The 12,994-nt window shown below is 42.6% G+C and overlaps 1 protein-coding gene across 2 annotated transcripts in view; it reads right to left on the bottom strand.

The window, feature by feature from the left end:
• Window positions 1–12,994, bottom strand: part of RTF2 (replication termination factor 2) — a 41,902-nt gene that overhangs the window by 28,552 nt on the left and 356 nt on the right. For both annotated transcript variants that reach the window (XM_047745718.1, XM_047745719.1), the window contains exons 2-5: window positions 8,390–8,484; window positions 7,592–7,685; window positions 4,378–4,517; window positions 645–723 (exon numbers count right to left, since the gene is read on the bottom strand). In XM_047745718.1, the coding sequence (XP_047601674.1) occupies window positions 645–723; window positions 4,378–4,517; window positions 7,592–7,685; window positions 8,390–8,484 (408 nt within the window). The remainder of the gene's footprint in view (window positions 1–644; window positions 724–4,377; window positions 4,518–7,591; window positions 7,686–8,389; window positions 8,485–12,994) is intronic.

The raw sequence follows: 12,994 nt of genomic DNA, 5'->3' as shown, positions 1-12,994 counted from the left end.
TGATGGTGGACTGATGGAGGTTCATCAGTCCCCCCGACGAGGGGGGACACTGATAATGGGAGAGGCTATGTGGGGGGGGGGGGTGTAGAATGAACAGAGGAAATCCCTTACTTTCCTCTTAATTTCACTATGAAAACTACTCTAAGTAAATAAAGTCTTACAGGAAACAAAAAGGGAAAAAAACAACTGCCCCAGTCCAGTGGGGAAACCACAACGTAACTACCAATGACATTTTGATGCAATCAGTGGGCTAACAAGGTGCTCGGGGAATGGGGAAGGAGGCTTGGCAGCAAGGGTTCACAGAGGAAGCAATCGCTCTGCAGCTAAGGTTCACTGGGGGCGTGACCTCCCCAGGCTGGGCAGGTCAGGGCAGAGGGAACAAAGGCACACATGGGAGGTGGTCAGGCAGCGGCCTGAGCTCAGCCTGAGCTGGTCACAGTCAGGGACACGTCACAAAAGGCGGTCTGAATCCACATGCAGCCAGGATGAGCCATGCAAACGTTTCAAGCAGAGAAACAATGAATTAGATCTGTATTTTGGAAAGAATTGAAGGATGATGAAATGCCACGTGAAGGGAGGGACCCTAAACCATCTGATTTCCTGAGCTACCAAGACGGAACCAACGATGTATGTCAACTACTCACTGTGTGACAAACTTCTGCTTGTATCTCTTTCAAGGCTCGCTCAGAAAACACACAGCCACAGCGCCGCAGGAAGCAAAACCTGGAGAAGTAATCCAAAATGGAGGGTGACTTCAATGATAATTTCAAAATGATCGCCCAGATTATCAGTTAACATTTGTTCAGTTTGTACATAGGCCAGGAACTACAAAGAGGAAAATGGTCACATTTAATCCCATTAAGGAAAAAGAAATTAGTATGTCCCATATATATTTACTTACATACTACTTTATATAGTTTTTATATATACTTTATATATTCTGGTCTACATAGACCAGAAATACAGGCCATAGTCCCATTCCTGGTCCCTTGTAATAATCCTTTAGAATAAAGTCTCTCCTACAAAAAAAAAATACCAAAAAACCATCCCCCACAAACATAAAAAGTCACAAGACAGAATAGGAACACTGGGAGAGACTATTTTAAATATATGTGAGATTCAGTGTTTTATGAATATTCACAACGGTCTCAAAAAGCAAAAATAAACAATGTATTAGAAAAACGGGCAAAGGCATTAGCGTGCGATTCATGGGAGAAATATAAATGGTCAAAACATATCAAAGATGCTTAACCTCAACTGTTAATTAAAGAAATTCATGGCAAAATAATGATGTACCACGTTTTACATATCTGGCAGTAGTGAGAAAGACTAAGTTACCCTGCTGGAAACAGGTACGTCCGCCGGTGGTGGGCACAGCACTGTGCATCTTGGGAGGACAATGCATCAGTATTGAGCAAAGAATCACTTTTCAGAGCATCTCCTATAGAAACATGCTCACAAGTGTGCAAATGCGTAAATATGTATTTATGAAGTTGTATAGGGCAGTGCCACTCTTTTTTTCTTAAGGTTTTATTTTATTTTATTTGACAGAGAAAGAGAGATCACAAGTAGGCAGAGAGGCAGGCAGAGAGAGGGGGGAAGCAGGCTCCCCGCCAAGCAGAGAGCCTGATGCGGGGCTCGATTCCAGGACCCTGAGATCATGACCCAAGCCAAAGGCAGAGGCTCAACCCACTGAACCACCCAGGCGCCTCAGGACAGTGCCACTCTTACAAGGAAAAAGGAAAGCACCTAGATGTTCATCAACAGAGTTATGGTTACATAAATTACGAACACTCACACAGCTATTAAAGGAGCAGGGTCAATCTGTGTGCAAGGCCATGGAAGCACGCTCACAGAAGAAAGGTTACAAGATAGGTTACAAGATGCATATAACACGTTCCCACCACTGGAAAAGAAGATACAGTTATTTCTATTTCCAATGGCAGGGATGTAAGGAAGTACAGAGTATGTGTGTTGGTGCTGGGCAGGTCTGTAGGGGGGCATGAAACTCCAAACAACTAAGAACATGACATGGGAGGTGGAAACTGGGGGAAAGGGAAAGTCATGTACACATTTTACTTCATACAGTCCTCTAAAAACACCACAACAGAAAGTCTCTGCAAGGGGCGCCTGGGAGGCTCAGTCAGATAAATGACTGCCTTCAGCTTGGATGGTCCTGGGATCGAGTCCCACAGGGCTCCCCGCTCAGCAGGGAGCCTGGTTCTTCCTCTTCCTCTGCCTGCCACTCTGCCTACTTGTGCTCTGTCAGATAAAATAAATAAAATCTTAAAAAAAAAAAAAAAAGAAAAGAAAGTCTCTCCAACTCTCTAGGGATTATAGTGGATACAGATTACCTTAACAAAAACCCAGTTAGTAACACTGTACTACATTCATTTACTGTGTTTGGGGCAAAAAAAAAAATCTTTTTTTATGGATGCTTACTAATTATTAGTAATTTAGAAAATTATTTTTCTTTAAACAAATGCTCAAAGTTTTCGTTACATTAAGTCATTTACTTCTATTTTTCTCTGTATTTAAATCTTTATTATATAAGCTTTTAATAAATGTATGAAGTCACCCCCAAATCAATTTTCTACTGTGGAGGCCCTATTAATAGCAGGAGGGCAAAAACAAAACAGGCAAAGCTCAATTAACTGGGAAGAGAGAAGAGAGGAGACTAGTAAAAAAAAGGGAAAAACTAGGGAACCCATAATCAGAACAATAGGTTATAGGTAACCCCTGCTCAAGACCCCAGAGTTGAGTCTTTCTGCTAAGTTCCTCTTTTGGGGTGAACCATGGTTTTCCTAAAAAGAAGTGGGAAGCCAGACACAAAAAAGGTCGAATGCTGAGTGATTCTACATATAGGAAATCTCCAAAATAGGCAAATCCATGAAGACAGAGCAGACCAGCGGTGGCCAGGGGCTGGGGCTGTGGCTGGGGGTATGCGGAGAGGCTGCTGCGTGGCTACAGAGTTTTCCTGAGGGGTGAGGGAAATGGAGGGAAATGCAAGGAGACAGAGGCTGGTGGCTGCACAGCACTATGGTTGTACCGAACACCTCTGAAACATGCACCCTAAAATGGTCACTTTGATGTTACAACTTTAAACTTGAAATAATGTGTTGTACACCACATACGAAACCACACACAAAAGTGGGATGAGGCGAGGTACGTGAGTCTGCTTCCCTAGAACTTTAGCTTTTTAATTCATTCATTACTTTTTCTTTCTTTCAGCTTTATTTAGGTACAACTGACAAACGCAACGGTCTATACTTAGGGTGTACAGCTTGATGATTTGATATATGTACACACCATGAAATGGTCATCACTATCAAGCCAATTAACATATCCATCACCACTAAATGGTAAACTTTGAGAGGCTTAATAAAGTCAGACTATCTAAAGAATATAATCTTTAAAAGCTCCTTGGTCCTAAAATTTTATTTCTCCCCAAATCTACAAAGCCACAGGTTCCGCCATTTCAGGGCATGGTGGTCATGCTCTCTGACGCGGTTTGCCACACAGAGTGCACACACGTCTGTTAAACGGATGTGTACAAATGCGCCAGAATGCTCCAGATCCTATGTGGTCATTTATAGCTCAAAGTTTTTACTTACTTGAGATTCTCCCCCTACCTCAGCCCCAACACGTTTCCTGAATGAAAATAGTAAAAAAAATACTATCTTTCAACAAGTAATATCTTAAATGGAAGATTCCAGATGGCAGATGGGACCACCAGTTATTAAAGGTACTTCAAAATGTAGGAAAAGAGCTGAAAGCTTTGGCTTGCTAAGACATCTTATAAAAAGGCACCGATTAACCATTCAACACTCATATTTTTTAAGGCAGAAATATACACATCTCTTATGTTTGCTATAGAACTCTCGACCTCAGATTTCTGGTGCTCTAGTCAGAGGATTCGTTCACTACAAATTCAGAGTAAGCTATAATCATCAGCTAGGTCTTTAGGTGACTGACCGACCACATATTCGGTGACCGTTTTCCACTGCATAGTTTTCAGCAATTATAAGGAAACGGGAGTTGTCTGATGGGCAACATTTGTCCTTTGCTTTCTTCCCATAAGAAAAGGCCAAATAATCCAACTCAAGTCTTCTAAGTGTCCGTGAAAACTTTTAAAAATCCCTCTTGAGGTGCTCCTACTTTGAAGAACAGAAAGCAGAGACACCGAAGTTAAGGGTCTCGGTGGGACACCACGTTATAAACAGCTGTTAGGGAATGAACGAGGTCTTATGGCAGCACCACAACCTCTAAGGCGCCACCCAAACCAAAGGACCCCTTAAAGAGAACTGTGTGATTACATGGCTACAGCAACATTATCTAACCAGACTCCACACCAGCTGCCCCACAGCCCTTACTGACCTGTGCCGGCCATTCATCTCCAAGCCCACAACGGGGCAGATGAAACGTGCCCGCTGGAGGTCATCGTGTTTGTCACCTTTTGTGTTTCCTTTGTCCCCTTCCCAGGCAGGATTATCAGAAAGCCTCAGTTCTGTCACATTCTGTGAAAAACCATCCATAGTTTATGAATTCATGTGATAAACGGATCATTCTTAGACTCAATAACCAGCTAAATCGATCGAGAAACTGTTTTTCCAGACCTTTCCCATCCAAACCTCTTCTTCCTAGCTCCTTTCCTTCGGCTGTCCACTGTAACACGGGTAAAAAAATTAAATCATAAATTATGATAGAAAACAAGCCTTCTAAAATTCACTGACTGGCAAGTGAATTAGTTAACTTCTATTTTACAAATATTTTTCTATTTAAGGAAAAGTACCTTTGGACATGAAAAATGACTCCACTAAGAGAAAGCTCTGGATCGGTTTCATCCAGAAAGCAACATTTTCTTTCCCTGCCAATCCTCACTGAGGCTGCTCCATATTCCTGGCAGCCCAGGTTTATTTAATAACTGAACAGACAATAACATCTATGAGGCCACAGTCCAGTGAGTCCAGCACAGAACATTAGCCAGGGAATACCACCATATTCCAAGAGCTGGCCGTTCACGGTTTCAGAAGCTCACCTTCACAAGGACTGATGCAATGGCACCACGTCAGCACTTGGGCATTCCCATACCACCCTGATGTCAGCACTCCGGACAGCACCTGAGTGCTCCGCAAGGAAAGCCACCACGTGTACCGTCCATACAGTCAGCTTCCGGTGTCTCATCCAGTTCTCCACTCAAGAGTATGTGAGGGCTATCAACTGACAGTAATGACTACCTTGCATATTTGCACTGTTTTATTTGCATCCTTCTGCCATTACAGTTCTGATTTCTTGGAAGTTTTTTTTGTTTGTTTGTTTGTTTTTTTAGATTTTATTTATTTCACAGAGAGAGAGATCACAAGCAGGCAGAGAAGCAGGCAGAGAGAGGGGGAAGCAGGCTCCCTGCTGAGCAGAGAGCCAGACGCGGGGCTCGATCCCAGGACCCGGAGATCATGACCTGAGCTGAAGGCAGAGGCTTAAACCACTGAGCCACCCAGGCGCCCCATTGGAAGTTTTTTTTTTTGCATTAAAATTCAAAATTCTGGGGCGCCTGGGTGGCTCAGTGGGTTAAGCCGCTGCTTTCGGCTCAGGTCATGATCTCAGGGTCCTGGGATCGAGTCCCACGTCGGGCTCTCTGCTCAGCAGGGAACCTGCTTCCTCCTCTCTCTCTGTCTGCCTCTCTGCCTGCTTGTGAGCTCTGTCTGTCAAATAAATAAATAAAATTAAAAAAAAAAATTCAAAATTCAATCATGTACCTTGAATATTATTTTAAATATAAAACTGTATAAATTAATTTCAAAGATAATCACTTTTTTTAGATAATTATCTCAAAAATAATTATTATAATGGGTTTTTAAAGAATGAATTCTCTTTCCCAAATAAAAGGTGATAAAAATCAACATGGGTCTTTCTTTCTTTTTTTTTTTAATATTTTATTTATTTATTTGAGAGAGAGAGAGAGAGAGAGAATGAGAGACTGAGCATGAGAAGGGAGAGGTCAGAGGGAGAAGCAGGCCCCCTGCCAAGCAGGGAGCCCGGTGCGGAACCCGATCCTGGGACTCCAGGATCATGACCCAAGCCGAAGGCAGCCACCCAACCAACTGAGCCACCAGGCGCCCTAGCATGGTTATTTTTAAAGCACTACTTTGCCCAGCTAGCTCAGTCGGTAGAGCATGAGACTCTTTTTTTTTTTTTTTAAGATTTTATTTATTTATCTGACAGAGAGAGAGATCACAAGTAGACAGAGAGGCAGGCAGAGAGAGGGGAAGGGAAGCAGGCTCCCTGCTGAGCAGAGAGCCCGATGCGGGACTCGATCCCAGGACCCTGAGATCATGACCTGAGCCGAAGGCAGCGGCTTAACCCACTGAGCCACCCAGGCGCCCGAGCATGAGACTCTTAAAGCACTACTTTACCTACATTCCAGAACTGCTGATTTGCCTATAAATAGATATATCCTGTAATCACTCCAAGAATTCAAACAAAAGGCCTAATATAATAAAAATTTACAAAGAAAGAGGAGAAAAAACCCAAAGCCTTTTAAGGGAAGCAGGGACTCTGGTTCTGGGTTAGGTACCTCATTAGCTATGCAGCCTCAACAAGTCAAGGACAGTGAGTGTTCTCACCTGTGAGATGAAGTGTCTTCCAAAGCGATGGCTCTCAAATTCTTTACCCCTTTCCGGATTTTTCTCCCATTGACTGATTTGTAAGATTTTGTCCTCTCAACTTCCTTTACTAAAAAACTTATTTTTCCATTTTTATAGAAGAATTTTAACTGCCAATCAGAACATCTTAATTAGCAGGAGATACCACACTGACTTACTAGTGATCTACCTGTTAAATTCTCCAATTCTATTAGTGTCTTTCAAATCAAAACTTCAAGTAGCTGAGTTTTTGTTTTTTTTTTTTTAAAGATTTTATTTATTTATTTGACAGAGAGAGATCACAAGTAGGCAGAGAGGCAGGCAGAGAGAGAGAGGGAAGCAGGCTTCCTGCCGAGCAGAGAGCCCTATGCGGGACTCGATCCCAGGACCCTAAGATCATGACCTGAGCCGAAGGCAGCGGCCCAACCCACTGAGCCACCCAGGCGCCCCAAGTAGCTGAGTTTTAACTACAAAAGTGATGTCTCCTGGGGCGCCTGGGTGGCTCAGTGGGTTAAAGCCTCTGTCTTCGGCTCAGGTCATGATCCCAGGGTCCTGGGATCAAGCCCCACATTGGGCTCTCTGCTCAGCAGGGAGCCTGCTTCCTCCTCTCTCTGCCTGCCTCTCTGCCTACTTGTAATCTCTGTCTGTGAAATAAATAAATAAAATCTTAAAAAAAAAAGGTGATGTCTCCAAACATTTGTACATCACATTAAGAGTTTCAAAGTTCTTTTGCATGTATTAAATCATAACAGATTTATAAGGCAGGAAGGATAGGCGTGGGAACTCCTGGCTTGAGCTTTAAGTGACCTTCCCCAAATCACACTTTCATTAGGTGGCTGGGTGGGACCAGAATTCCAAATTTCTAAGTTCAGTCTATAATGCACATGAATTCTTTAAAATAAACGTTAGCCACTGAGACCCCTGGAGAACTTCAGAATCACTGGTCTTACCTTAATGCTTTTAATGTGAGATGCTGCCTTCCCAAGAGGCTTTTCAGAAGATTTGTCCAATAGAAACTCAATGACAGCATCTTTGTTATAAAGTCTGCAACAGTAAGGATGAGTCAGAACATTCTAGCAACAATAAACCTCCACACAAAGGAGTAAGATGAAATTCAGTACAATCCAAAGTCATTTACATCTGACAACAGGAATGCCCTGCATTATTAAAGAAGTAAATTAAATCCTGTCTCAACTATTTCCAGAGTATACAAAGAAAGAACTAGTTTAAACAAGGGTTGCAAACTGGCAGTCTGAGGGCTGAATGTGATCTGAACAGGATCTTAAAAATCGAGTAGTTTAATATAAAAGTGCATTTTCCACTTTTCCTGGGAAAAACCAAGCTCTGAATCATTAGGCCCACATTCTTGAACTGCAACATCTGGTTGGAAATGAGCAGCAGCTCCCCTTCCCAAAAGGACATGAACTCTCCAGTTTCCTCCAGTCCCCACCATTCCCTACTACCCCACATAGCTCCTTCACGCATTTCTGTTTATAAATGAGCTCTTACTGGCCCCTGAACTTTTAGATCACAGATTAAATAAACCAAACTGAATAGAAAAATGCAGACATATGTTCTGAGACAGGGAATGATAACCTAGGCTTCACGAATTTGTTTGAGATGATTCACATTTCAAGAATCAAGAACTGCATTTACACCTTAAAATTCTTTTATTTTTTTTCCACATTAAAATTCTCTTAAAAATTGGTTAATAAAAACTCATCTTAAGTAAGTAAAAGGAACCCTACCTGCCGAGTTCACAGGCAACTATTGGTCGCCTTAATATTTCTTGACTTAGAGTGCAATAGTTCCACTGGGCCACTAGCTCAGCATCTTTGTCAACCTGAGAAAAGAAAAAAAAAAAACCCTTTCAATTAACTTTTACCTCTGAAAGATAATATGGGCCACAGTTCTACATATCGAGGCTTATTTAGTTATACCACATGTGATGATTTTTTTGTCTTTTATATCAAAGATAGTGACACATGAAGCTGAAACTTTAAAAGTCCAAGTAACTTGGGTGCCTGGGGGGCTCAGTCATTGGGCGTCTGCCTTTGGCTCAGGTCATGATCCTGGGGTCCTGGGATCGAGCCCTGCACTGGGCTCCCTGGTTGGCGGGAAGCCTGCTTCTCCCTCTCCTATTCCCCCTGCTTCTGTCCCCTCTCTCGCTGTGTCTCTCTGTGTCAAATAAATAAATAAAATCTTAAAAAAAAAAAAAGTCCACGTAACTAATACCATGTCAAATCAAGTTCCCACTAAACAGGACACGTACAACAAAAGAGTTCACATTAAGCCGCATATGAGTATTTGCATCTATTTTTTAAAGTTTATGAACTCAAGACCCTGAGATCAAGAGTCACATGCTCTTCCAACTGAGCCAACCAGGCGTCCCCTAGCATTTGTACCTTAACAGTAAGTTAGAAAAGTCATACAGGGGCGCCTGGTGGTTAAAGCCTCTGCCTTCGGCTCGGGTCATGATCCCAGGGTCCTGGGATCGAGCCCCGCATCAGGCTCTCTGCTCAGCAGGGAGCCTGCTTCTCTCTCTCTCTCTCTCTCTCTCTCTGACTGCCTCTCTGCCTACTTGTGATCTCTGTCTGTCAAATAAATAAAATCTTTAAAAAAAAAAAAAAGAAAAGTCATACTGAAAAAATAAGCAATACGGGTTAATTTCTATCAATGGAAAAGGCTATAAAGTTTAAGCTGAATTTAAAGACTAAGAATTTATAATATAGGTTTTTTTTTAAAAAGATTTTATTTATTTATTTGACACAGAGAGAAAGAGATCACAAGTAGGCAGAGAGGCAGGCAGAGAGGAAGGGAAGCAGGCTCCCTGCTGAGCAGAGAGCCCGATGCGGGGCTTGATCCCAGGTCCCTGAGACCATGACCCGAGCTGAAGGCAGAGGCTTAACCCGCTGAGCCACCCAGGTGCCCCTAGGTTTTTTTTTTAAGTTCAGCATAAAGACTAATATAATTCTTTATAAAAATCACCAATTTAGGGGCACCTGGAGGCTTAGTGGGTTAAGCCGCTGCCTTCAGCTCAGGTCATGGTCCCAGGGTCCTGGGATTGAGCCCCGCATCGGGCTCTCTGCTCAGCGGGGAGCCCCTTCCCTCTCTCTCTGCCTGCCTCTCTGCCTACTTGTGATCTCTCTCTGTCAAAAAAATAAATAAAATCTCTTTTTAAAAAAATCACCAATTTAACTTGTTCATTAGGGGGCATCTCAAATCCTTACCCACACTCTAAAAATCCAAACACAAGAACTTCTATTGCCCTCAAATGATATTTCACCTATATAATATTCCATGGCCCACTCTTTTCCTCTCCTAAAATGCCAAATCTGAATAATATAATAGACGGGCACAAGTGGGAGAAAGTAGGAAGAGAAAAAAATACAGAAAATTTCCCTAAAATTTACTTTTTGCAGTAACAACTGTTTGTTTACTGTGTACCAAGTGCTATGTTAGGCAGTTTCTGTGACTTAATCTTTTAGCCCTTATAAAACCCCCAAACTTAGTACTTTTTACTCTGCTACTGAGGAGATGGAGGTACCAAGAGGTTCGGTTACACGTCCAAGGTCGCAGAGCAAGTAGATGAAGAAGCTAAGAACCCATGTGGCTGGCTCCAGAAACCATGTTTTTGTGTTGGTTTTCTTTTCTTTTCTTTTTTTAGATTTTATTTATTTGAGAGAGTACGGGGGAGGGACATGGTCAGGAAGAGTCTCTGTGTTGAGTGCGGAGGCCAAGGCAGGGCTCGATCCCATGACTCTGAGATCATGACCTGAGCCAAAACCAAGAATCAGACACTTAACCGACTGTGCCACCCAGGTACCCCAGAAACCACGCTTTTAATCACTACTTTCTACTGCTTTTCTATTATTTCAAATAGAACAAAATAAAAACAAAACCCACACTACGGCAACTGTTATTCTACCCACACCGCAGACCCAAGGGCTATACTCTGGCTCCTTAAATAACTTTTATCAAAATTCACAGTGTAGTGGAGCCCCAAGAGAAACCTGTCACCAGTGAAGTCGTTTACTACATCCTTTGCAGAGTCAAAAAACCCATGTCCAGCAAGTCCAAGATCTCCTTTCTGAATCCCTCGCCTGCTTTACCCATAGTCCTTTGCTGATTCAAAAAATAACTGGAAGAGCTGCGGACAGGGAGAAAAGTGATAAACTAATCCTTACCCAGATTGATAACCCCCCAAAACTTCTGAAACCTTTTTTTTTTTTTTTTTTTAAACCAGGGTCTCTCTTCTTTTCAGGGCAAGGTCTTAAATTACAGCAATGGTTTGGCCAGACCAAACATACCATATGAGTGATCAAAAATATTAATTATATATCTATATGAAATGTGAGCAATGCAAAGGCTGAACTCTGTTTGCTGCTGTGTCCCCAGGGCCTAGAATGGTGTCTGTGATAAGCATTAAATAAAGTATTCGTAGAATAAGTAAGGATAACAAAAATCCATCCTGCCTGAGGACTCTGCTGGTCTCAGATCACGCTTTCTTCTTTTCTATCCCCTTCTGACACCTTGCCAAGCTTAGCATTAAGCTACTCCTCTTCAGCCCTGGCCACAAGTTAACAAAACTAGCTGAATAGTTTTTTGGTAAAAGCTCTCATGAATGCTAACGACCTGCCATTGGTCTACGCATCTGTAGGTGTGATGAGAGGACACACTCCATCCTCTTGAGAGTTCATTCATTCTCAAATTCAACACATTTACCAGGTGTCTACTGTGTGGTGGACAAAGGTAAGACACAAAGTCTCCATTCATTTCCGAGAAAGACAGACAATACACAAAAGAGAACAGCGACAAGCACTATAAAGCAGCAAAAGAGGACAGACAGCGATGGAAGTGAGATGTATGTTGGCAACAGTGAACTGAGATGACATCTGAGGAAAGAACTGAATGACGTAAAGAAACAAATGATGTGAACATCTCCGTGAAGAGCATTATCAGGTTATGGAACTTACACTCCAGGCTGAGAAATAGAGGCCGGTATGGCTGAAACAAAGACCTGGAGAGGATAGAAGCTGAGGTGGAGAGGCAAGGCATCCGATCATACAGGACCCTGTACGATTTTGTTCTGAATATGACAAAAAGCTGCTGGAGGATTTGAAATATAGTAGCGATACAGGAGATTCACTTTTCATAAAGATTTTCTAGCTGCTGGAGAATATGTGTAGCATCCACGTGTGCCACACTCCGTTAGCTACTTTGCATGCCCTCTGTTAATAAAAAGTAATTACTGGGGCACCTGAGTAGCTCAGTCGGCCTTTGGCTCGGGTCATGATCCCAGGATCTTGGGATGGAGTTGCATATTGGGCTGCTTGCTCAGTGGGGATTCTGCTTCTCCCTCTCCCTCTCCCTCCTGCTCCCCTGCTTGTGCTCTCTCTCTCTCTCTCTTTGTGTGTGTTAAATAAATAAATAAAATCTTAGGAGAAAAAAGTAATTACTAATGTGGGGCACCTGCCTGAACTGGTAGACCACTTGACTCTTTATCTCGAGGTCATGAGTTCAAGCCCCACGATGGGCACAGAGTTTTTTTTTTTAAATAAAGGCTTAAGAAAGTAAAGTAATTATCAATGCTAACTTTGAATTCCTGAATAAATGGTTGGAACTCCTGGCTTCATTACCTGTCCATTGTGTGATTTTGGTCATGTTACTCACTCAATTTTGCTGTTAATAGCATGAAAATTATTATATACAGTTCTTCTCAGTTACCTGTGAGAATTAAGAATTATCCACTCATGGGGTGCCTGCGTGGCTCAGAGGGTTAAGCCTCTGCCTTTGGCTCAGGTCATGATTTCAGGGTCCTGGGATCAAGCCCCGAATCCGGCTCTCTGCTCAGCAGGGAGCCTGCTTCCCCGCCACCCTCTGCCTGCCTCTCTGCCTACTTGTGATCTCTGCCTATCAAATAAATAAAGAAATCTTTAAAAAAAAAAAAGAACTATCCACTTACTCATTTAATCACCGCATTTACTGGGCCAGGAATTGCGCTAGCTGTACAAGGGAAAGGCAAGGCTGTGCTACAGGGAGCTTATTTTTATCTGTGGCTGACACTAATCAGCCATGAAGGCAGTGTGCAGGGTGGTAAGATAAGAGAAGGACCTGATCACATGTGGATAAAAGAACCATTGGAACGAATTCCCGGAGAAAGTGAAGTTACGTGTGTACAAAGCTCAATAAACAGCGGCCGTTTGTATCACTGTAACTAACGGCGCAGATAAGCTTTAAATCCTGGCCCTGCCACTTACCAGCGTTGCAATTTTGTCCTCTTGGCCCTCAATTTCAATGTCTGAAAAGCGAGGATCATGGCAATACGTGTCCACAGGGTTGTTGTGAGAACT

Source organism: Lutra lutra, chromosome 9 (genome assembly GCF_902655055.1).
Source record: "Lutra lutra chromosome 9, mLutLut1.2, whole genome shotgun sequence".
NCBI classification, from domain to species: Eukaryota; Metazoa; Chordata; class Mammalia; order Carnivora; family Mustelidae; genus Lutra; species Lutra lutra.
Note: the sequence above shows the minus strand (reverse complement) of the source record. Positions and strands in the feature narration are given on the sequence as shown.